Source organism: Sinocyclocheilus rhinocerous, unplaced genomic scaffold (genome assembly GCF_001515625.1).
Source record: "Sinocyclocheilus rhinocerous isolate Xijiao unplaced genomic scaffold, SAMN03320098_v1.1 scaffold865, whole genome shotgun sequence".
NCBI classification, from domain to species: domain Eukaryota; kingdom Metazoa; phylum Chordata; class Actinopteri; order Cypriniformes; family Cyprinidae; genus Sinocyclocheilus; species Sinocyclocheilus rhinocerous.
The window spans coordinates 259,918-285,890 of record NW_015646167.1 but is presented as its reverse complement, the minus strand read 5'-3'; the positions used below and the strand labels follow the sequence as shown (position 1 = coordinate 285,890).

Here is a 25,973-nt window from a genome sequence, read left to right as displayed (position 1 = left end):
AATTTCACAAAGAAACGTACAGTATTTTGTCTAAGCAATAATAAAAGAACACATTTAATTTATAATTCGTCTTAAATCTCATTTTGTAAAAAAAAAATCGTGAATCCAATCGAATCGTGAAATCAAAATCGTGAATCGAATCGAATCGTGAGTTGAGTGAATCGTTACATCCCTAAAATGCATACAATGTAAATATCTATTATAGACAATCAAATATTTGAATCTACAGATATACAATTTATATCCCTATTATAGAATCTTCTTGGCTTTCAGTAAATATTGTGAAAAAATTGTACATTACAGCACTTTTGTGTTTATGTCTCATTTGCGACGATTAAATTATGTGTTACATCCATCCATGAAAATTGCTCTAGATTTTGATATATGCCATTGAAACGCTGTTAGCATGTGGTTCGTGTTTACCTCAGTGATGGACTGCTCCGGCTGTTCTTCAGCCCCATGTTGTTGCGAAGTGCGCTCTGGTTCTTGAGGGCCTCGTCCCAGACTCCCATCCCTCCTCCAGAAGGGCTGCCACCTCCACCCACCTTTCCATCCAAAGATCCAGCTGCTCCCCATAACGAAGAGGCATCACCCCACTGCCGAGCAAGACATTCATAATGTATTAAATTTGATTTTCAGGACTGCACACCAGTGCTGTTTGTATGTGTGTGTGTCTTACCCTCTGCTGCTGCTGGACTCTGTGCTGTTGTTTGTGCATTTTTTCAGCCTCCTGCTGGATGTCCAGGAGGTTGAGGGGCTTGGTCTGCTTTCCCAGCCCAGGGATGGGTCCTCCGCTCCAGCTCGACCCGGAGCCTGAGGAACCCTGACGTGGAGTCTGCTGGAGCAACTTCATCAGCAAATCCTGCTGCTGGGAAAAAAAAAAAAACAAGATATGAGAAAAGAGATGGAGTGTAAGAGAGAAAAAACAACTGCATTTATTTGTGTATGTGTGTGATTTATTCCTATGCTGGCAAAGGTGAATTTTCAGCAGATTATTAGTGTCAAATTCATAAAAAAAAAATTTAAAAAGAGAATTTTAACACAAGGCTCTTATACCTGTTTGCGCCTGTAAATCTCCTCCTCCTCTCTCCTTTTCTGCTCTTCTCGCCTTTTTTCATCCCTCCGTTTTCTTTCCTCTTCCTCACGCTTGGCCCTGAGTTCAGCTTCTCTTCTCTCATGTAGCTGAAACACAATACAATGCAATGCAATAGCCGCTTTTCCAATGTCGGGCCAGTGTGAGCCAGTGCTTTAAACGGGCCGGGCGGGGCTAATAGCCTCGGACCTGTAGCATCAAGGCCAAAATCACACTGCGTTTCCACCGTCGGGGCTAAGCTCCGCTGCGCTTCACTAAAACACGCCCTTTACACGCCTCTCAGGAACAACGTCACGATTTGATAATAATGAATTAATTTATCAGGATTGAAAATTAGTCACACAGAAATAAAGCGGTATGAACATAGCCAACCTACTTATTCTGTTTCTGTTTATTTGTAGTCACAGTATATAGCCTACATCACATTTAGAAAGAATTATCTTTTCTATATTTTTATAAAATACACCCGAACAAAAAACATTCTATTTTTATGACATAGCCTAGGCTAAAACTCTCCAGACGAGACTTATGACAGATAAAATATGTTACTAAATAAATACACGATTGTGATAGAGAATAAGAAGCTGACGTCTGATTTCTTCAAGCGGTCGTATTTACCATGTTTACTATGGTAACGTTAATGGCTAGCGTGCATAGTCTTTTGCATCACTTATAAATATTTCTGCCTTGTATGGTGATCATAATCCACACTGGATCAAGTTATTTCAAACACTCGCTGCTGTCCGAAAGTGAGTTTTGAACTAAAATGATTTTAAAAGCATTTATTGCTGGTGTTATCTGTTAACTTTATGAAATGATTCGCGGCGCGGACGCTCTCCAGACGCTGAGAAACTCCGCCTTTGTTCATAACCACTCCTCTAGCGCCAGCTGGCCCGCTTTGGCCCAAGGTTTCCATCGGGCCAAAAAACCTGGGCCTTTGGCCCCGAGGAAGCACCGACGAGGCACGATCAAGCCCCGGAAGTGAAAGTGGAAACGCGACTAGCCCTGGCACGCGCTAGCACGCCCGCTTTTGGCCCGACAGTGGAAACGCGGCTAATGAGAACAGGAGTCTGAGTCCAGTGCATTTCCTCAGGTCACCAGCAGAGGCCATCAGAGGCAACTCTCACCTTCTGAAGCTGTTCTAGAATTGGACCCTGAGTTGAAGAATTCATTAAGTCCCATAGACTGGCCTCACCGCCTGCTCAAGGAAAAGAGGGAGAAACTTCATTTATTTTCAGATGTGAGTGTGAGGAAAAAAAACAGTTATTCTTTAAGTGTTCTTTTGGGTGTACCTGCTGGCTGTGAGGCTGAGGTATGCATGTCCCACATGGACCCTGTATCTGGCACTGACATCGACCTGTTTAACGAAGGCATCATACCCTGCTCTCCACACCTACATGGGGAAAAAAAAAACTTTGTTTGTAACACAGTATTAAATACACAAAACATACTCAGTGACACTGCAAAACGAACTCACCTGTTGATGAGCTGGAACAGCTGCTGTTGCTGGAGTTGCTGGTAAAGAGCCGTGGCAGCAGCTAATTCCTGCTGTTTCTTCAGCCGCTCCTGATCCATATTACCCTGAAAGACACAGAGAGGTCAGTCACACATTAACCCATGACAGAAAGATCAGATACATGCATTAATTCGAGAGAGAGAGAGAGAGAGAGACTAAGAGACATGCATGAGCACATTTGCAAACACAGAGTATCCACATGTTTAAGGAAATTATATTTCAGACAACAAGACTTTAAAGCAAGTTGTAAAAACACCAATATAACTAAACAAATTAAAGATCATATTTATTATATTACTTATATTTAGTGATTAAATACCGATGTTTTAACACCACATAAACAAAAAATCCAGATTTTTTTTATAATGTTCTCTATTCTATGGTGGTTTAAAAGAGTATTTTTTTTTAGCTTAATGGTATTTACTTTAAAAATCAGTATGATAAATGCCATTGTGCCGAGTGGGTGCAGGTGTCCCTCATTAGCAATCACTCCACCGGCCTCGCTCCGTTCCCACGGCTCTCGGCCCCGCCCCCACTCGTCACAGCCATGTTTTACGAAATGCCATAAAAACAAGAATGATATTTGTTCATTCTCTTTAACCTTTATTTAATTGACTGAAGTACAAAGAAAAAATGTCCAATGTTTTCACTGGCAAACTTAATTTTATTTTGTAAATGTAAACAAATTTTGATTTTGATGGCTGCAACACACTCCTAAAAGTTGGGACAGAGGCATGTTTAACATTGTGTCACATCAACTTTCCTTTTAATTACAATGTTTAATTGTTTGGGAATTGAGGATACTAATTTTGCAAGCAAAATTTTTGTCCAGTCTCACTTGATGCCAGACTTCAGATGCTCAGCAGTCTGTGATCGTCATAGTCTGATTCTCCTTTTCATTACTGGTCATACATTTTCAATAGGAGACAGATCTATATTTGTTCATTCTCTTTAACCTTTATTTAATTGACTGAAGTACAAAGAAAAAATGTCCAATGTTTTCACTGGCAAACTTAATTTTATTTTGTAAATGTAAACAAATTTTGATTTTGATGGCTGCAACACACTCCTAAAAGTTGGGACAGAGGCATGTTTAACATTGTGTCACATCAACTTTCCTTTTAATTACAATGTTTAATTGTTTGGGAATTGAGGATACTAATTTTGCAAGCAAAATTTTTGTCCAGTCTCACTTGATGCCAGACTTCAGATGCTCAGCAGTCTGTGATCGTCATAGTCTGATTCTCCTTTTCATTACTGGTCATACATTTTCAATAGGAGACAGATCTGGACTGCAGGCTCCATTCTTGCACATTCACTCTGTGTCTACAAAACCACGCTGTTGTAGCACATGCAGAATGAGACCTGGCATTGTCTTGATCTAATAACCATGGACTTCCCATGAAAGACGTCAACTTGATGGCAGTATATATGTCTGTACAATTCCAATATATGCTTCCATGTCAATGGTACCTTCGCACATTTGCCAGTGACCCATGCTGTTTGCTCTGCTGCACCCCCATACCATGACAGATGTTTGCTTTTGCATCTGTCACTGATGAAAGTCTGGATGGTCCCTTTGGTCTTTGGGACTGAGAACTCTATGTCCATTTTTCCCAGAAACAAGTTGAAACGTGGACTCATCTGACCACAGCACACATTTCCAGTGTCTTTTTGACTATCTGAGATGAGCTCTGGCCCAGAGAACTCCACGGCATCACTGCATAGAACTGATGTATAGCTTTCTCCTAGAGTAACAGAGATTCAAGTTGCATTTATTGATCCAGCGGCAGACTGTGTTAAGTGACAGCGGTTTTCCGAAATACTCCTGAGCCCATGTGGCTATATTTAACACTGCAGCATGATGGGCATGCCATCTGAGGGATCAAAGGTCATGCACATTCAACTGAGGTTTCCTCCCTTGCCCTACACAGACTGAGATTTCTCTGGATTCCCTGAATCTTTTCACAATATTACGTATGGTAGTTGGTGAAAGACCTAAATTCTTTGGGATTTTGCATTGAGAAATGCAATTTTTGATTTGTTTGACACTTCTCATGAAATTTGGCACAAAGTGATGAGCCATGATCCAGCTTTGCATGCAAAGACTGAGATGCTCCTTTTATACCTAAACATGACACCCTCACCTATTACCAATTCACCTGCTTATTGTAAACGGTTTCAAAAGAGTTTAATTTGTATATTCTATAACCTTTTGACTTTTATTTTGCCTCTGTCCCAACTTTTTTGGAGTGTGTTGCAGCCATCAAAGTCAAAATTTGTTTATATTTACAAAATACATTCAAGTTAGTCAGTGAAAACTTTGGAATTTTTTTCTTTGTGCTTTTGTCAATTAAATTAAAATTCTTGATTTTATTGCATTTTACAAAACGTCCCAACTTTTCTGGAATTGGGTTGTAATTTTATTTTAACAGATAAACGGTAACATGGCTGTCCTAATTTCTTTGATTTCAAACGTTAAACCATAGCTTTTATTTTAGTAAAAGTATAATAAAAGCATTTCAGTAAACACATTTAGGACCTACACAAACACTAAAGAATTTTTTTGTTTTGCTAATTACAAAATGTTTATAGTTTTACATTTTGAAAAGTGAGATTTGAATACTATAATACCTTAAGCCACCCTGCACGCATTCCAAGTGAACGCTTATGCAAATTTAGACAAACACACGTAGAGATACACAGACACAAATTTACAAACAAGCTTATTCCCATTTGAATTAAAATAAAAACTAATGGACAAGAAAAACTCCCCAGAATGCAAATAACCCCATGGAAAATAATGCCCAAACATTCACTCTTCCACCCTGAGACTCACGATTGCCCCCTGGGGTGGGTGAGGGCGAAGGTGGGCTTGATTCCTCACCAGGAGGGGCGGAGGGGAGGGGCCAGGGGCGAAAGGCACACGCCCCCACATCTTAATGACTTCCCCCAGTGGCTGAAATCCCTCATCACAACCACGTTTAACAAGCAGGTTCATGGCGAAATACCCCGCCTGAAACCATTCACACATCTCCACTGTACTGAAAGGACCTGAAAGAGACAGAACAGACAAAAGACAAGAAAAAGAGACGGTATTAATGGACTATACTCAAAACACTGCTCCATATGCATGAGTTGACCTCCTATGAGAGAATGCATGCGTACCCTGAATCTCTCCTTGCGGGTCTTTGTAAAACCATTTCATGGCAGAGTCATGGGAGAGAGGAAGAGCAGAGGCTGTGTTTCTGGTATCCTGAAGAGTCTGGGTGAAACACTCTTCCTCTAGAGATGTGTCCTGGAGCGCTGCCACCATCTTCTCTGCCTCCTACACACATAAATCACCATCAAAAACTCTTTTCCGCTAAAATAATTAAAGTGCGCTATAAACAATGTAATTTATCTAAAGAGGAAACATATTCTACACTTTTTATAGCATTTATTTTATTAACTATAACTAGCATTTATAATGTTAATCTACGTTTCTAGCACAAAAATATGCATTATAAATAATTATAATAAAAAAGTATAAATAATAATTTAGTCATAATTTTGTTTTAATTTAGTCTTGAGAATTTTGTTTTTGAAACAAAAACATTATGAATAAATTATTATAATAAGAAATATAAAATTAGTCAGTTTAGATTTAGTCATAATTTAGTCTATTTATAATGTTAATCCAGGTTTCTAGCACAAAAATATTATAAATAAATCATAATAAATTATAAACTATAATTTAGTCAATTTAGTCATCATTTTGTCTAGTGTTATGTTAACCCAGGTTTTTCGTAAAAAAAGAACAATTGACTATAAATAAATTATAATAAAAAATATAAATTGTTTAATTTTACAGGATCATTTTCCTACCCTCTCTCTAAGAATTAAGCAGATGGTTTTTACTATTGTACATTTAAGACCTCTGTATGTAAATAACCTTGCTGTGATTGGCTAACCCTCACAAATGTGAAATGGTTAAAGGGGTCATATGATGCGATTTCAAGTTTTCCTTTCTCTTTGGAGTGTTACAAGCTGTTTGTGAATAGATAAGATCCCTAAAAGTAGCAAAGACTAAAGTCTCAAACCCAAAGAGATATTCTTAGAGTAGACTACAATGTCGGCTGTTCTGACTCACAGACTGTAAGTACGTTTTTTATATTTAAAGAATTTGCCACTGACAATTCAAACGAGAGTTTTGAGCAATGTAGAGTAGCGCTTGTTGTTTGTCGTTTCTCCGATCACAGTATGGTTTTATGTTTACACGGCGCGATATGCAACGCAACAAGTAAAAATACAGTATAAGTCATTATAATCAGTAATTATGTCCCCACTGGATGCAACAAATGCCTCGTTTATAATGAGTTTTATTGGTTTTGTCTCGTCGCTCCGGCCGGGACACGGCATCACAATATGGTAAGGGGCGTAACATTTCCGTCACACGCTTGAGGTATTCAGCCAATCACAATGCACTGAATAGCTGGCCAATCAGAGCACACCTCGCTTTTCAGACTGATGAGCTTTGTAAAAATCGACGCGTTTCAGAAAGGCGGGACATAGAGGAGCAACAATAATGTACAGTATGTGGAAAAGAATGTGTTTTTTTAACCTTAAACCGCATAAACACATTGCATTACACCAAATACACAAAATAATGTCATATGTCATATGACCCCTTTAACAATAACCTCAACAAGTCGGTGAATACTGAGCATTTAATAATATAATCAATTTAATCAATGTTAATATTAATATACAGGTGATATTCAGTGAGATATTATATTATCTGTTACTCTCAGAACTCGTTTTTTGTGGTACCTGTTGCAGGTGCTTCATGCCCTCATCATCCTCAATATCACCCCCCGGTGGTGGGAGGTCAGTAGCAGCAGAGGACAAAGAGGGAGGCGATGAAGGCAGACTGGAGGAGGCACTGGGGCTCAAATCTAACATGGCCTCTGATAACACTACAAAAAAATAAAAAATACAATACACAATTGAAGCATCATCCATCTATACAGCTAAAGGGAAAAAAAAATGCAAATGTGTCTCTTCTTTTTTTTACCTTCACTTGGTAGTTTGTTGGGAATGGAGGGAGCAGGCTGAGGCTCCTCCAGGCCAGAGGGGGCAGCAGAGGGCACAGCCTCAGCGACAGGAGTAGGAAGAGTTGGAGGGAGAGGAGGAGAAGGGGAAGGAGAAACCGGTTTCACTTCAGTTTCAGACACTGGAGCAGAGTCAGTGACATCTGTAGAAAGAGAAGAGAGAGAGTGATGAAATCAATGTAACACAGATATCCTTAAAAATACATTTATTTAAAATCATATTTCAATTAAATGCACGATTTCTGAAAAACTCAGACAACTTCACAACAATGTTTAAAATGTATTTGTGTACAAAAAAATAATTCAGTCTGTTCCTCACATTAAGCAATCATATACATTTTCGCAAGAACTGTGATTTAAGAATCTAATTTTTTCAAGTTTTGTTCCCACCTTTCTCACTTTTTTCAGCACCAGAGCCGTTTTTCTTCTCTTGATAAGCACCGTCCTCTTCCTCATCCTCCAACCCCTGGAACTCAAACTCCTCTTCTGGAATGGGGTCTTTCGGGCACTTCTAAGATAATAGAAGAGGGGAAAAAATTTAAAGAAAAGAAAACCATAGATAAGAAGTCATTAGAGACTAGATCTTATGGTCTCACCTTAATAGACATAAACGCTCCAGAAGAATCAAAGGTTCCCATTTCTCCATCTTCCTCATCTGTGCACCACTCTGGCAGACCATCTCTCTCATCCTCTGCTCCTTCGCTGCCTGCTCTCCTTCTGCCTCCCTCATTCCCTCCATCCCGGAAGTCAAAGTCAAACTTCTTGCGGCGAACTTCACCTGGACCAGAGTGTTCCCGCCAACCAGCTGGGCGAGGACCACCATCTAGGAAGAAGCAACACAAGTTTATACCCTACCATTCAAAAGTTTGGGGTCATTAAAACTGTAATATTGTGAAATATTATTACAATTAAAAAAAAAAATGCAGCAGTCATTATCTTTCAGCATAAATTCTAATTACTAAAGTTCTATCATTAAATAATATTGATTATCATATTATAATGCTTGACTGACTGATGTTAAGAGTGTACTTTTAGATATTTATAAAACTGTGCCATTTTATATATATATAAAATCAGTCTGGCGAGTAAACTAAAAAAAATTACTAGCCAATGGCGATTCAATTGCCAAGGTGTCCGTAGAGGGCTGAGTAGTGTAATTAAACAAACCTCAAGCTCCATTTACTCATGGTACACCTCAAGTAATCCACTAAAAAGTGTTCAGCCAAAACAGACTTTTGTTTACATTTAATACTAACTAGTGGTGTAATAAAATGAAATGAAATACATTTTTTCATATTTGGCTGAACTATTCCTTTTAAATGCCAAGTGTAAGCGTGTACTGTGTTACCATCTCTTCGTGAACCGGTGAGTCTCCAGCTGCCACCAGTCTCTCCTGTGTCCTCCTCCTCCTCCTGTTCCTCTCTAAGTATGCGCCAGTTGTCACTATCAGAGCGCATGAACTCCTTTCTGCCACCCGGACCCCCCTCCTCGAAACCAAGGCGCACACCTTCTCTCCGCGGAGGTTTCTCAAAACGTCTCTCACTTCTGCAGAATGAAAAGAGACAGAGGCTTATTAAGATGCTTTTGATTTGCCTCAACAGCCATCTAAATCTAGATTGTATGCTGATGAGAGGATTTTTATATTTATTGCGACAAGAGCTAATGCAACAAACTGAGATCATAATAGGATAATATCATACCACAAAAAATACAATTAAAAGAATTGCTTTTTTAAAATGACTTAAAATAAACAACTAGAGGGAACGTAAATACACAATTTACACTAAAGTAAAATAAAATAAAACAATTGATAATACCTGTCATCCCAGCTCTGACTGCGATGGATCTCTCGAACACTACGACCAAAACCGCCCTCTCCTTCCTCACTGCTTCTTTGGTAGAATCCGATCTCTCCTCCTCTTCCTCGACCTAAACACAGAGCGTGACATAAACTTCAGCATCTCCGCCAATACATTAATTTACATGCATGTACACATAAATAGATCAACTTGCCTCGACCGCCTCTCACACTGCCTCTACCTCGGTTCACCCCAGCCGGGACGGCCCCACCCCCCTTACCCATAAGCCTAAGCACAGCCACACTGTTGACAGACATGGAGAAGTTCCTCTGCAAAGAGAGAAAACACATGAGGAATGAAACCACGATCACACCAAAAACCGCAAAATCTAAATCCGATAAAATCATTGTAGTGCCGAGGCGTCTTTTGTATAAGAGAGTGAAAAATGTGCTCGCCCCACCTCAGTTTACTTTCACAGGATAGTGTGTGTGATGCATGTCTAATCAGCCACAAGCTCAAAATGCCAGACGTGTAAGTGTGTGCCTCTCACCTGCTCCTCTTCAGTGAGAGGCAACAGTGCCAGTGGCTGTTGAGGCTCATCCTGCAGAATAGCAGCAAACTCCTTATCCTGCATTTCTTCAGGGACCTGAAAACACACACAAGACTATGACTCACTCTACTGTGGCAAATGAGGGACTCAAAATATCAGGAAATTTACATCCGGAAAGAGAAACATTTTAAATATACAAAAAGTCTGGACTGTGCTGATCTGAGTCAGGTTTAACCCATCAACATTCTTCTCAAATATTTTGTACAGCACATTTTGGGTAAATTCAAAAGGCATTTTTGCGCCCTTATAAGGGCACAGCATCAAAGAGGATGCTACACAAATTGAGCAACTGAATCCCTTCACCAATGTCCCTTCCTTTCGTTTCAAAGGAAATATTACAATATAAAAGAACTGTTTTCTATTTGAATACATTTTAAAATTTTATTTATTCAATCTTATGATGGTAAAGCTGAATTTTCAGCAGCCATTACTCCAGTCTCCAGTGACATGATCCTTCAGAAATCACTCTAATATGCTGCTCAAGAAACATTTTTATTATTACCAATGTTAAAAACAGTTGTGCTGCTTAATATTTTTGTGAAAACAGTGATATATTTTTAAAGGATTCTTTGATGAATAGAAAGTTCAAACGGACAGCATTTATTTCAAATATGTTTTATAACCGAAAAACATACTGCCCCCAAACTTTTTAACAGTAGCGTACATAAAATGGTCAAATGGTTAGTAGTAATGCTCACTTTGAAGTGGATATCACCCTTTGGGGTTGTTGTTGTTTCTGCCCTATAAGGAACTGTGACTATTCAAGGGTTAAGTTTGCGCAATGCTGACGTGGCTTCCTAAAACAGACGCTAACTGGCCAACCTTTAGACATAACCAAATCAACTTGCCAAAATAGAGAAAAATCTAAACATTTCAGGTTCCCTTTTCAAAGCAGTTTTAGATTTGTATTTTTCCCCATTACCAGTCCTATGCGGGGACTCCGAGTGCTTGGATTTCCTGAAAACACTTTTCAAACACACTAAAAGTGTAATTACAACAAATATCCATGCTTGATTAGTGCATACTGAATATTTCTTGTGCAATAAAAAAACATGGTAAATCATTATCTTAAGGCACAGTTTCTACAGTCTATTTTTGTTGCAACAGAGCTCTGGCGCAGCTGTTGCCCATGGAAACCTTTATGACTTGTGTCAGTACTGGTAAGACATTTTTTGCATTTTAAAGTCGACCAGTGGAAACACGTACTAGACACACATTGCGTGTTAAATCTCAGGCCATGTGAACGCCACAAAAGGCGTCCATTTAGGGACCTGCAAAAGGTCCCTCAGCAATCACTGTGCACATGAAACACTTATAGAGTGACATTTACAAACACAATGTTTGTATTCTACTAACATCACAGAGAGATTAACTGTCTGAGTATCTAATAACATATAAAGCAAATTAAATTTACAAAATTAAAGAGATCAACTCAAAACCTAATGTCACTCAAAATACTCATGTTCTTTGGAATTAACCAAAAAAAATGTTTTTCATTATTTAGCAAAATGTCCAGGCTGCCCTTTTCCATTTAATGGATGTGAACAGAGATTAGGGTCTGTAGAGCAACAAAAAAGCAACAAAAAACCAAGTTATCATAAAAGTAGCCCATAAATTTTTGTGAGTTACATTTGAAGCTTTGTATCAAAAACTGACCTTAAAAAAGTAATTAAAGACAGAAACAACTTTACTTCTATACTTGTATCGTTACCACTTCCATTGTTTGGATAAATGCACAAAGACAAATGATAAATCAGTATGGCGTTCCACAGAACAAAAACTTGTTTTGAGCAACATAAGGGTTATTACATAGGCTTTTTTTAAAAACTGACAGACCAATACAGGTTTTCCCAATGGCTGATGTAGATACCAATATCTAAAGACCAGGGCAACCGACAGCCAATGTATAACATAATTTACCACCAGCAATTGAGATGAAGACAAATTCTTCTAATAAAAAATTATTCCTATAAATCAAGTTAATTATTATCTAACACGGCTGTCAGCAGATCGAAATCGCCCAAGCAGACATGAACAACTGATGCTAATATTCTGAAAATGCCCAATTACTGGCAGATCACCTGGCTAAAAAAAAAAAACTTTTTGTGTGTGTCTAAACAATAAACAATCCCTCTAATGTCAAGAGGTAAAGATGTAGGTACAATCATTGCAAACTGAATGCTGGGATATCACCTAGACTTAAAAATAGGCCAACACAACCCAGGATTGTTTTTAGGCATTTTCCCACCTTATTGTCCTGGACATAAAGTGCTAGCATCTCCTCCCGGCCATAACGGTATTCGGCCAACTTGTACTTTGGCATAGCAGGAGAGGCAGGAGGGGAAGACACACTGCCTCCACTGGAAAGTGCACGGAGCCTGAGAGAGAGATAAAAATCAGATCAAAAGAGATTCAGCAGCAACAATGTGGAAGCTTCATTGAGAAATGCTCCAATCCTGTCTACCATCCAAAGATGGCCCTGTCAATGTCTACACTACATCCTGCTTTATTTAGGATCTCTCACTCCCCTTTTCCAAGGAAATGATGCTGAAGCTTGTACTGATGCTTGGGCAGGGGAAACACCCTTAAAAAGCTAGAAGTTATGCCCAATATATCCATATCAAACAATTTACAACTACACTACCTTTCGAAAAAATTGGGACAGTAAAATAAAAAAAGATGCATTAAATTGATCAAAAGTAACAGCAAAGACCTTTAGAATGTTACAAACTATTTCAAATAAATGCTCTTTTGAACTTAAATATTTAGCAGCACACCTGTTTTAAAAAAAAATGAAGAACAGCAGCACATCCGCATATAATGTAATGCCATCACAGGAATAAATTACATTTTAAAATACATTCAAATAGAAAACAGATCTTTACATTTTTTTTTAAATAGAACAATTCATTCAAAAACAAAAACAAATCTTACCGACCCCAAAGTTTTGAACAGCAGTGTAATACTTGTATAATATTTCATTTTAGACAAACAGGAAAATCAAGGGGCTGGAGTTGCTGTGTCAGATACTGTATATAAGAACTGTGCTTAGAGTGTAAATAGCTCTGCTGATTAAAATGGAAGCAATCTGGTTTTGTTGTGTGTCAGAATCGCCAGAGTTTTTGTTGTTCTGACAACTTTACTTGGATCTCGCCCCCAGCATTTGATGTTAGCAGTTCCTGATTCGAGTCCAGCAGCTTTTAAGGGCCAGTGCAAAGTTGTTTTTCCTGTCTGAAACCACTTTTCAGCAGTGGAAACATGTGAAACGGCACAGGCTGAGGCACCTTGTTGGTGGAAAGGGGTTTCAGAGCTGTGGGTGGCTTTGTAAACTTTACATAAATACTACCCCGCTGAGATAAGCTGATGAAGAAGGCTTTGAGGAAGCATACCACCCCTGCATTGTACATGTCAAAGCCAGGCATTCACTTTTGTTGGCCGAGGATCAACTATGCACAGAAGAGCCTCAGTTCAGCACAGGACCACGCCTAACGGTTTAATTTCTGCATAATCATTTAGTATGTGCCAAGAGGAGATACAGGGAGAGAAGGGGGTTGGAAAGAAGGGAATGACAAGAGAGAGAACCTTGCAAAAACATGGGGAAAGTAAAGAGCAGTGCTGAGGAAAATACTTTAAATTGAGTAGCTCATAGCATGGTAAGATACAGTTTTGTAGCTCATTGCATTGAAGTGATTTAGGAAGGAATTATTTTTTTTTTTAAATATAACAATAAATGATATACATTCAAACTGCTATTCTGAATTTTTTTTTTTGTCGCATTGTATTGAACGTGCATCTTTCTCTATGTATATTTTCAGTGCCATTCAAAAGTCCACATTGAAAAACTGGGATTAAATATCTAATTTAAACCCTGATACAAGATTTTAGGATTTTGTAAGAAATATAAGGATGTACAATGGCCAGATGTTCTTGCTTTCACTGAACACAAGATGCACTATACATGCAGCATTAATTTACATAAATTAAAATAACATTAAAATGCATTATGCAACAGTGTGGAAAACAGTGATGAACAGCAGTGATTAACCAAATCTTCAAAAAAACATAACTAGTTCAGGTTTTCTGGTACAGCATAGACTACCGTTAAAAGGTTTGGGTTCGGTAAGATTTTTTTTTTTTTTTATGTTCTTGAGGAAACGGTCATACTTTTTTTTTTCAAAATTCTTTGAAAAAGTTAAAGAACAGCATTTATTTGAAATACAAAACGTTTTTACATTATAAATGTTAAAACTTCCACTTCTGATCAATTTAATGCAACCTTGCTGAATAAAAGTATTTCTTTCAAAAAAAAAAAAAAAAAAGGAAGACCAAACTTTTGAACACTAGTGTGTGAGGTGGAAGACATTCTATGAGAGTGCTTGATTATCGCCTCAGAGCTACACATGCAATACAACATGGCACAAAATAACAACATAGCCTTTTGTCACTTAGCCTAAAGTAGCTTATTACCAGAAAAGGTAGTGAGATAATAACATTAGTGCTTGCATTTCATTTTTCCAACAGTGATAAAAAATGGACTAAAGAAAATCACTCAAAAGACAGCAATGAAAAAGAAATGTACAAGAAAATCAGAAGAAAGAACAGAAAGGGAGACCTGGCAACAAGTGAAGGAGACAGAAACAGAAAAGAAAGGATTTTACCATTCTGGGCCAAAGTTAAGTGTTTCAGCAGTCATATTCTTCCTTCCTTCTCAGAGGTGAAAGTCTACAAACAAAAATACCTGAATATGAGTATGCAACGCTCTGAAATATGCTTACTTCTGTTCACTAGTACACACATATTATTTTATTACATTGCAGTGTAATGCACACACGATTGACAGACATGTCAATATACGCAAACACAGCCATTCATATGTTATTCTTACCCTGTCCAGGGGAGTGGCGCAGGCAAGACTAGGCTGGACCAGGTCTGGGTGAGAGGGCTGAAAGGTGTGTGTGTGTGTATGTTTCAAAGTAGCCAACTTAAGAGAGAGTAGGGTTATAGCTGCCTTATTCAGGGCGTGTGTGCAGGAGAGCAGAAATACAAAAGGTCAGACACGGTAAGAGCTCTCTTGTTCACAGCCGATGAAAACAAACAAATAAAACCAAAAATAAATAAATCAAGCCCGCCTAAAATGAATAATACCTGTTGGATTGCAAAAACTGCAGAGCTTTGATACTGATGTCTAAAGTCGATCGACTACAAGAAACAAACAAAATAGACGAACAGACCAAAAAAAAGAGACTAACTTGTTGATAATACAGCTGCCAGAAGCAGTTATGATCCCAATAACTTCTCTCTTTCTCTATTTGTGTGTGATTTTCGAACTTTCTGTTGTACTGGCAATGCTGTGTGGACCAGGTCCCAGCTGATGTCCCCGTCCTCACGCCGACAATCCCTCTTCCTCCTTTATCTGCAGGAGAAAATAAGAAATGACCACATAAAACTATAAAAATACTGTGGACTAAATGAAACTGAAGCCATTAAAACAGAGAAAATGGGGCAGTGCACTAGTGTTACTTCAGTATTATATACCTCATTATAGTTTTTATTAAAGGGGTCCTATTATGCTTTTTCACTTTTTCAACTTTAGTTAGACTGTAATGTTGCTGTTTGAGCATAAAAAAGATCTGCAGTTACAGAAACAGAAATCAAAAACTACAACGAACGACTCGTTTGGACTGCAACGCATAATTTCCGGGATTTGTGATATCACAAATATCGACGAATGGGACGAGACCTGGTTGAGCTGCACTAGAGAAGGCAACGAGTGTTATCACTATGTCGGAGACGCGCTAGCTTTCCCAAGGCAGACGAACTTAGAGTGGTTACAATCATCCGGGTTTAAATCACACTCAAATTGATTTGATTTTGACGCAATATTTACACTGAAGCTCGTAGGCGGCTATGGTAAGGGCGTGTCATTTCCCGACCAGGTGCCGAGTGGTGCCTATCACAACACACACTGGCCCAGCTAACCAATCACAGCACATTTCGTATTTCAGAAGGCGGGCCTTCATTTGATACAGAAACTATTCGAGCCGTTCATGCCAGACTGGGGAGAGAGGTGTTGTAATTATGCAAAATATGTGAAAAATAATGCGTTTTTTTTTCGAACAACCTAGTATGAGAGCCTGTTCTAGTACACCCCCAAAACAAAATCAAGACTTTTTAAAAGAGCATAATAGGACCCCTTTAATATTCTGAATTAGCTTTTATTTTTATATTTTCAGTTTTCATTATAATTTTAGTTATATTTTTAGTAATTTTGTTATGTGCTTTTGTCATATTTACTTTTTTTTGTTTAAATATTACCATTTAGTTGATTTTTTTATTATTATTTTTCTTTTATTATATTTTTATTATATTATTTCATTTAGATTTGTATTTATTTTATTTCCAGTCAGTAATTTTAGTGCTTAAACTTTAAATGAAAATTAGAAATGCTGCCTTGGCAACTAAATAAAATAAGTTTTTCCATCTAATATTTATATTTTATTTATTTTAGCTTTGTTTCAATGAACAAAAAAGTTTTAATAGTTTTAGTTCTAGCTTTAGTTAACCTACAGCGCACACTGCCCAACATGCTCCTGTAAAATGCTGATCACAGAACCGTGCTTCACTGAAAGATACGCATGACAAACGCAGCTTCTGTCCAATCGCGATCTCGATTCCATTCCGATTTACCAAGGGTACATGAAAATAACCTCTCTCCATTTTGAAATATTCTGAAAGTTATTTTCTTTAAGAAACAGGACCACAAACAAACCATGCCTTAGGAAACATATAGTAAAATATGTTCATTTGTGGCAAAGTTTACCAGAACACTATATTTTGGAAAGGGCAAGTGTGCGTAACGTTCTTTGCAGGTAGACTTAGGTGAAAATCTTTCTAGATTATTGACAATGCACAACTAGAATAGTTATTGCAGAATCAGGACAACATGGAGATGGAAAAGAAACATCCCAGGGGTTTAATCAACAGCACCCACAGATGTCATAGCAACAGAAATATCTAAGCAACAGAACAAACCGTTGAGAATAAACAGTATTGACTGGGGGAGCTGGGCTCCTTAAAGGGGTCATATGATGCGATTTCAAGTTTTCCTTTCTCTTTGGAGTGTTATAAGTTGATTGTGCATAGATAAGATCCCTGAAGTTGCAAAGACTAAAGTCTCAAAACCAAAGAGATATTCTTTATCAAAGTTAAGACTCTGCCACGCCCCCCTAAAACGGCTCGTTCTAACACGCCCCCACATATCTACCTCACGATATGGAAATATTTGCATAATGCGCCCAAATGTGCACGCAAAGAAAGAAGGCATGGTTTCAGTAACCGCAGTTAGTGTTGAAGCAGCCATGTCACGGAGACGGCTGTGTGTTTCTAGGCGAAAGCAAAAGCACTTTATTTGGCCTTCCGGAAGTAGATGCATTTAGGAATCTTTAAGATTACTTACAACAGAACAGCAATGCATTTTATGGGACGACCGTTTGTGAACCTAGGAGAGGAGGTAATTCTGACTTTGCTATGACAATCTGGCGCTTCTGAATCAGCTACTGTTTTCTTATTAGTTTAAGTATTTGCTATTGACTGTTCAAATGCGGAGTTTTGTGCATCGTGTGCGTGCGTGCGTGCGCGTGAGCAAGAGAGAGACAGGGTCACATCACAGTGGAGTCAGCTGTCTTAACCGTGGCTTGTGTACTGTCACGCGACTCTGTTCCCCTTTAGGGCTCTGTCTTTACATTTATTTTGAAAGATGAAGCTCGCGATTATGGTAAGGGGCGTTACATTTCCGATGAGTGCTTGCGGTGTTCGGCCAATCACAATGCACTGGGTCAGCTGGCCAATCAGAGCAGACTGCGCTTGTCGGAAGGAGGGACTTTGTAGAAAACTACGTGTTTGAGAGAGGCGGGGCATAGAGGACCTACAATAATGTACAGTATTTGAAAAATAATGTGTTTTTTGAACATTAAAGCATGTCAACATATTCTGTTACACCAAATACACAAAATAATGATCTTTAAAAAAGCATCATATGACCCCTTTAACATAAAAGTACTATATGAGAATCTATGTCATGTCAAGAAAGACACCTGTAACTTCAACCGCACTTAGAAATACATCAGTATGCCTGAGAGAGTTCATAATTCATCATGGGACTTAAGCATTTGCAATGGCCATCATGTGAACAGCTGCTAAATAACGGCAAACTGCTCAAGTCCGAAGAGACAAGACGGTTCGATTCAAAGAATTGGTTTAAAAAAAACAGTGATTCTTTTTTATGTTATCAGGCGGTCCCTGACATTGTTTCATGCACTGAACGCACTAATAAAACCACGCAATCACAAATGCATGCTTATTTTATTAATAATGATATTAACATGTAAGATCAACTAATAAGGGTGTTTACTGTCATTTCACGTGCCCCTGTTTAGTTTGTTGCAGTCTTGAAGTCTATAACAACTTAAATACAATTCGCATGAACATTAATACTACATTAACTGACATATCTTCATTTGAAATGCTCATAAATATATTTCCAGTACGTTTTATTTGTAACAATTATGCTATTCAGCTATTAAAGGATTAGTTCACTCCAGAATTAAAACTTTCCTGATGATTTATTCACCCCTATGTCATCCTAGATGTTCATGACTTTCTTTCTTCAGTCGAAAAGAAATTAAGGATTTTGAGGAAAACATTCCAGGATTTTTCTCCATATAGTGGACTTCAATGGGGACTAACATGTTGAAGGTCAAATTGCAGTTTCAATGCAGCTTCAAAGGGCTCTACACGTTCCCAGCTGAGGAATAAGGGTCTTATCTACCGAAACGATCGGTCATTTTCCTATAGAAAATAAAAATGTATATACTTTTTAAGCACAAATGCTTATCTTGTATTAAGTAGTCATGTTGGAAAGGTCACGTGTGACATAGGCGGAAGTACCGACCCAGTGTTTACAAGTGTGGAGAAGGAGGGCCGTTCAAAAGTTGTTGACTGACACAAATTTATGTCTTTGTTTATGTTTATTGTTTAAAATGGTCAGTTTGTGTGCATATCCTGGATGTTTAAATCTTTTGAAACCTAAAAAATGTCTTCAGCTAGGAAAAAATGTGACCTTTCCAACGTGATTAGGCATGGCAGAGCTAGTAGTGCAAGACAACCATTTGTGGTTAAAAAGTATATACATTTTTATTTATTTATTTAAAAAAAAAAAAAAAAAGACGGATCGTTTCGCTAGATAAGACCCTTATTCCTCGGCTAGGATCCTGCAGAGCTCTTTGAAGCTGCATTGAAACTGCAATTTGGACCTTCATCCCGTTGGTCCTCATTGAAGTCCATTAAATGGAGAAAAATCCTGGAATGTTTTCCTCAAAAACCTCAATTTCTTTCGATTGAATGAGTCAGCGAGCTGATGACTCGACAACCTTTCAGACTGATTCGGTCCGGTTCGTGAGCCAATCCAATTTGTAAATCGGTTCAATCGAATCACTGAAAAGATCCGATTCAAAACAACGACTCGTTCACGAATGGGTCATAGTAAGATAATCTCTGACATAACTACTAACTACTCGCCATTAGGCCATAAATATACGATGTGTCCTCGCGCTCAACGCAAACGTATGCCCAGAAAAAAAAGGCTATTTTGAAACACATGCAAGAAGTCGGTGTTTAATATTTCTCGCGTGAAATGAAAATGACCACTTAAACAACCTGGTGGCGTTTCACAACTGACTGGAGGAGTTTTGAGGGGCGTCGCGTTCACAAATTAGGGGGAGTGTGCGTGTACTGTCTGCACACTCCCCCCCTCCCTCCCTCCATGTGCACGCGGCGCCCCTCCAAACTCCACTCCGCTGCTTCCCGTGGCCTTCAACCCACGGCCACAGCTGCCTTACCAAACATAAAAAAGCCTCACAGCTTAAAACAGAACCATTTATTCCCACACACCCAAGCGCTGGCCACTTAATGCTCCTTATGCACTAATATGCATTTGCTGTTTCCCTGCCCTTCCCCTTTCAAGTTTGCATAAAACTTAATGCAGCAACACCCATCTGCCATTAACGCTTCAGACATTCAAGGAGAGAGAGGCACACAGTTGCTGACCGTATTTCTGGAGCTGTTGCGATTTTACTGTCCAGTCGCCCCGTCAAACTCTACGATCTTCACTTTGGATGCATGTGCATTTTGTGTTCTGTGCTCCTCCTCGAAAATCGTGTTCCGTTTTTACTGTTTTTTGCTCTCTCTCCCTCTCCAATGGTCGTTGCGTGTTGATGTCTAGTACGCTCTTGTTGTTTGTGTTTTAGGGAAGATGGCCGTCCTACTCGGTCATACCACGTGACCAGAGTGTCGCGTTGCTTTTAGAGGAACGTCAAGATAGTGACCCCTATCGCAAGATTTGAAAAGACTACTGGAAATGTTTTTGTCCAAAATAAAAGCCACAGTAATTACATTACTAAGATGTGTGGACCGAACAATAATTAAACAAGTAAACAAACACAATTAAGTAAATGCACATACCTACTAATACTCCGTAAATAGGCTACTGCGTAGTAATAACATATTTTTATTAGCAGTTGATTCTTTAACTTCAGACAAAACTCTCTTCACACTCACATTGGTTTAATTAACAATGATCAACAGTGGACAGTTCTGTTGTTGTTGTTGTTTTTTACGAAATGTCATGAACATGTCCATCCCATTTTAAATTGTATATTGCGTTTATATTGTTCTGTGATGGAGAAAAAAAGAAAATGTAGAATAAAATTGCTGACCCCTTTTGTCTTGCTAAGACTGATTTCATAGCAAGAATTTTATGTATCCGAAATACAAACAATTAAATAAGATTTTCACACTTTTTACACCTTTTCTAACAATTTCTTCACATAGATGTAGGCTATCAGATTTCATATCAAGCTCTACAAAATCTTTTCGGACTTTGTGTAAAAACCATAAATAATTTTCAGACAATAAACGTTTGAATGATGTAGACATATGTATTTTTCAAGAAAACAATAAAAAAGTAGTCTATAGCCTATGATAAAGAAACGAATAAACGATGAAGGTATCCATTTTAATGTGGTCTTCATATGTAATCATCTATAACTAACAAAAGTAAATTCCCTAATTTTTAATCTGTAGGCCTACTCTGACCTTCGATATTTTACATTATATTCATCTTTCTTAGTATGTTTGAATTATTTGACCTAAATGGATGTCATGGCATGTTTTTGTATGGTTAGAAAAAAACGTATGTTCATAATGCTCTCAGATGCCCCTAAAAATCAATTTCAGGCAAATACTGCTGTATAATTTTAAAATGAAAAAAAAAAAACGTTTTTTTTTTTTTTTACACTGGAAGTGGAACAGTCCATTTGTTATATCCAGGCATGATATCATACAATAAGTATTTTTTTTTTATAAATTATGAGTTAAGCAAAAAAATGTGGAGTTTATGTTAAGAGTAGCCTAGCCTACTACATTGATAAATTTACTTATTATAGGTAAATTCAGTAGTCAAATTATTTTGAATAATAATTATTGTCCACAGAAATGCTGTATTACTCACGGTTCATCCAGAAATCTTATCACACAGAACAGAGGTTGTGTTCTGTTTTGTTTCATCTATAATCTTTCCGACTATGCCAATAAAAATAATTTGAACTAAAAGCATTTATGCATGTATTTATATATTGCATCATCCCTTAATCAATCAAGTTTATTTTAAAAGTATTTGATAATTTGATAACCAAGAAATGGCTAAAGACACATATCTTCTATCTACACTTGACCCTCTAACACTAGAACTCTATTATATTTCTATTCTATCTTATTTTCTTTTTATTCAAAAAAAACTTAACCCTCTAACACTATCTACTTTCTATCTACTTGTTTTCTTTTTAATTATTATGAAAAAAATAACGTGACGCTCTAACACTAGCTCTATATATTCTATCTACTTTTTATTATTTTTTATCTATTATTAAAAATAAATAAATAAAACCTTGCTACGTGTAGGCCTACTTCGTAACCGGGACTTGTCACAACACTTATATATTGTTGTTCTATATTGTTGTCAAACTATAGCATATAAGTGCCTAAATAATATAAAATACATTATATATCCTATGTAAACAATAATTGTTATCTAGGCTATTACTTTATTACAGCTATGTTATCAACCAACGTTGCATGTGTGGATGATAGCACAAAATACCATTTTACAAAAATGTTCAAACCAAAACTAAGCCCTTGCATTCATATCATGGATGATAACCATAAAGTAATTGTAACATGGTACCACCACAGTATTCGTTGTAAGGAATGTTTATTAAGAACGTCATAACCACGGGCTTTTACTTTGACCATTTCCGTGTACGCGCTTTGTGTTGGTTTTTCCGCGAACATGGAGGCGGTTGTGTCAGAACTAGTGGCACCAGAAGATCTAAAGGTAAAACATTTTATCCTTTTACTTTCATGGCTGTGAATACAAAATGACATCGTTGTCGTCTTGATGACAAGATTGTATATGGTGAAATGACCGAAATCGGGTTTTAATCGGGAGTTTCGACGGACGCAGTTCTACTGTACATCACCAAAACAACAACACTGAACATGACATGTTGCCACGCATAGACTTATATAAGAGTAGACCTACTATTATACGCCCACGCTTTTTTGTGGGGGATAAAAATGCACAATACATTTATCAATGTATTATTGTTATCCTATCATCTCACCTACTATTTTAATGGAATCAGACGTTTTTCTGCTTTGCAAATTCCTGCTGTAAAAGGTAGTCTGTGACTGTCGGCCAGGGAGAGCACATGATCCTGACATCACCCATCTACTGAGTGCATTTGATTCTCATCCATGACTTTTTGTCTTTTAGAGGTTTGAGAAGAAGTATAACGCTGAGCTGGTGAAAGGACCCGTTTCCAGGGAAACCACATTTGAGTATGCCTGGTGTTTGATCAGAAGCAAGTACACAAATGACATTGTAAAAGGCATTCAGCTATTGGAAGGTCAGTGTTTTTGGTTAGTTAAGGCCTGCTTGAGCTCCCAGCAGTAATTGTACCTATTCTTGATTTTAAATTCTTTAAAAAGTCATTCAGTTTTCTTTTACCAGAACTGGTTTCTACGAGCAAAAAAGATGATCAGAGAGATTTTCTGTTCTACCTTGCTGTTGCAAACTACAGACTTAAGGTGGGTTAACATTTTCCTTTTTTTGATATGTGATGATTTTGTCACTGCTAATAAGCGTTCTTTATATCACATATCTTTGTATGAAGACATCAATGGCGTCTAGTTAAAACCGTGTTTCTCAACTCTGCTCCTGGTAGCCCTGGTACATTGGAGTTTACTGCATAATTTCAAAATCAAATCAGATCAATTAAGTAACTTTATTCCACCATATAAACTAGTGTAATTCGGTTCAATACGAATACCAGATGAAGTAAATGTACAGCGGTGAATCTCACAAAACCTGTCAAGTACATGTCCAAGTCATATTTTACCCCAAAATCAAGGGAAAGGCATATTTGAAATACACTACCTTTGTAAAGTTTGGGGTCAGTAAATGTTTTTAAAAGTTTTTAAAAGAATTCTCTTATGCTCACCAATGCTGCATTTATTTGATCAAAAATACAGTATGAACTGGGCTTGGAAATACTTGGATAATTTTTAATTAGTTTCCATCTCTCTCTTTGTTTTGCTCTCTTTACCACCCTACATCAATTTTTTGTTCTTCTATCAGGAGTATGAGAGAGCACTGAAGTACATTCGTACTCTGCTGAAGAATGAACCAGATAATAAACAGGCCCTGGAGCTGGAGAAACTCATCAACAGGGCACTAAGAAAAGGTGAGATATGATGGCATTTCAACCAAAACAAAACATTTTTTGAACAGTGGCTATTTTAATTAGGATTTTGTGACATACACTTCCATTCAAAAGTTTGGGGTCAGTGCTATTTTGTTTTTAAAGAAATTAATTCTTTTATTCAGCTAGGGTGTGGGTCATCAAATTGTTCAAAAGTGACAATAAAGACTTTAACATTGCTAAAAAGATATGTATTTGTAAATTTATGCTGTTATATAAATGTAATATAGTTACCACAAAAATATTAAAGTAGAACAACATTTTACAACATAAATAATAATAAGAAATGTTTCTTGAGCACCAAATCAGCATATTAGAATTCTCTGCTCCATTTGTCATAAAGATGAATTTTTCAAGATCCATTTACAAAGAGGAAAAGCATGAGGTGGTGACTGCTTTTACATGCATATTAATATTCCAGTGTTAATCAGAATTTAGCAATTGGTATTCAGCCATGTAAATGCCACAATCCTATTGCTGTTTTTCCGTTTAAGACAATTATCGGATTCCCTAAATTCCGATTCCCATCCCTGGAATATATGTGTTTTAATCAGAAATTTGTTGCATGTACCTTATTCAGAAATTCCACTGAAAGGAAATATATGTGCATGCTCCGCAAAACTTCCCAGTTTGATGGCAACATGCATTGCAACTGTTTTCATGACATTCTCAAGGATTGCACACAGTTTGTGGAATGAGCGTTTCAACATTCTAAAATTCCTTTGCCATTCTACATCTATAAACATCACATCTTTCTCCTACCAGTCCTTGCTGCAAACTTCCATTCACTCTCTCTTCTTTTGTTGCTGAGTTACCAGCACATGACTGCATGTGCTTTTTGGAAATTGCCTGATTACCTCCATTTTATGACTGTGTTATCAGGCATTTTTAAAGGTGAGAGATGGAAGAGTCCTTATTAAATTATATTCATGATTAGGCCTGTCACGATAACAACTTTTTGTTGTGCGATATATTGCCCCAGAAATAATTGCGATAACCGATATTATTGTCATTTTAAAGACCATTTTATGCCACGGAATATATAATCATAATGTAACAGCATAATAATGCAAGAAGGCCTACACACTTCCAAATGACAACAAACTTTAATTCTTAAAAATATTTAGATAATGGAATTTAAGTATCAAAATATTAGATACCTTAAAAAAACTTGAATAAATAGTACATATGAGCCTCCGGACTCTCAAGCTCCGTGTGGCCATCGTCCAAGGCGATGAACTCGCCCAACTAGCCCTGCCGCGCTCTTCCTCTGCAGCCTCTTTCGAGCCAAGGAGGAAAGTTAAACTCCCTGACCCCAACGGCGAGTTATCCCTCACGGTGTGCAGTCCGCCTCACCCGCTGTCACAGTTCACAGAAGTGTGGCAGGCACTGCCAGGGGTATCAGAGTGGGTTATGAAATCAATAAAGAACGGCTATATGCTTCAGTTCTTCCGCAGGCCGCCCCTTTTCAACGGTGTGTTAATGTCCACTGTACGGGAGCGGAATGCCTCAGTTCTGCGAGAGGAAATACACAACCTCCTCGCAAAACGCGCTGTAGAGACAGTGCCCCTAGCAGACCGCGAGAGCGGCTTCTACAGTCGCTATTTTCTGGTTCCAAAGACGGCGGACTCCGCCCAATCTTGGACCTGACACCGCTGAATCGCGCGCTTTCGAAGCGCTCGTTCAAAATGATTACGCTGAGACAAATCCTCTCACACATCAGACCGAGAGATTGGTTTATCTCTGTGGATTTAAAGGATGCTTATTTTCACATTCAGGTAGCCCCTCGCCACAGGCGTTTCCTGAGATTTACATTCGAGGGGATAGCGTACCAATTCACGGTCCTACCCTTCGGTTTATCCCTGGCCCCTCGTACGTTTACGAAATGCATGGATGCCGCTCTTTCTCCTCTGAAGCAGAGCGGAATGCGCATCCTGAACTATCTCGACGATTGGCTAGTCTTAGCCCAATCAGAGAGCGCGCTG

The 25,973-nt window shown here is 38.0% G+C and overlaps 2 protein-coding genes across 3 annotated transcripts in view; one reads left to right on the top strand and one right to left on the bottom strand.

Moving 5' to 3' along the window:
- LOC107707067 (PERQ amino acid-rich with GYF domain-containing protein 1-like) overlaps positions 1-20,543 on the bottom strand; it is a 26,849-nt gene extending 6,306 nt beyond the window's left edge. Inside the window, exons 1-20 of one of the 2 annotated variants that reach the window (XM_016510944.1) lie at positions 20,216-20,543; positions 14,997-15,524; positions 14,770-14,833; positions 12,360-12,489; positions 10,052-10,147; positions 9,716-9,830; positions 9,520-9,631; positions 9,051-9,247; positions 8,299-8,525; positions 8,093-8,213; positions 7,666-7,845; positions 7,422-7,567; positions 5,778-5,937; positions 5,449-5,663; positions 2,571-2,674; positions 2,386-2,486; positions 2,221-2,291; positions 1,057-1,182; positions 680-868; positions 424-596 (exon numbers count right to left, since the gene is read on the bottom strand). In XM_016510944.1, coding sequence (XP_016366430.1) covers positions 424-596; positions 680-868; positions 1,057-1,182; positions 2,221-2,291; positions 2,386-2,486; positions 2,571-2,674; positions 5,449-5,663; positions 5,778-5,937; positions 7,422-7,567; positions 7,666-7,845; positions 8,093-8,213; positions 8,299-8,525; positions 9,051-9,247; positions 9,520-9,631; positions 9,716-9,830; positions 10,052-10,147; positions 12,360-12,489; positions 14,770-14,804 — 2,498 coding nt within the window. In that variant the 5' untranslated portion in view covers positions 14,805-14,833; positions 14,997-15,524; positions 20,216-20,543. The remainder of the gene's footprint in view (positions 1-423; positions 597-679; positions 869-1,056; positions 1,183-2,220; positions 2,292-2,385; positions 2,487-2,570; positions 2,675-5,448; positions 5,664-5,777; positions 5,938-7,421; positions 7,568-7,665; positions 7,846-8,092; positions 8,214-8,298; positions 8,526-9,050; positions 9,248-9,519; positions 9,632-9,715; positions 9,831-10,051; positions 10,148-12,359; positions 12,490-14,769; positions 14,834-14,996; positions 15,525-20,215) is intronic. The other variant, XM_016510945.1, reaches the window with a different exon arrangement.
- A 1,949-nt stretch (positions 20,544-22,492) lies between these two features.
- The window catches only part of LOC107707066 (mitochondrial fission 1 protein-like), a 7,022-nt gene continuing 3,541 nt past the window's right edge, over positions 22,493-25,973 (top strand). The window contains exons 1-4 of the mRNA XM_016510943.1: positions 22,493-22,559; positions 23,001-23,133; positions 23,238-23,314; positions 23,865-23,970. Coding sequence (XP_016366429.1) covers positions 22,515-22,559; positions 23,001-23,133; positions 23,238-23,314; positions 23,865-23,970 — 361 coding nt within the window. The 5' untranslated portion in view covers positions 22,493-22,514. The remainder of the gene's footprint in view (positions 22,560-23,000; positions 23,134-23,237; positions 23,315-23,864; positions 23,971-25,973) is intronic.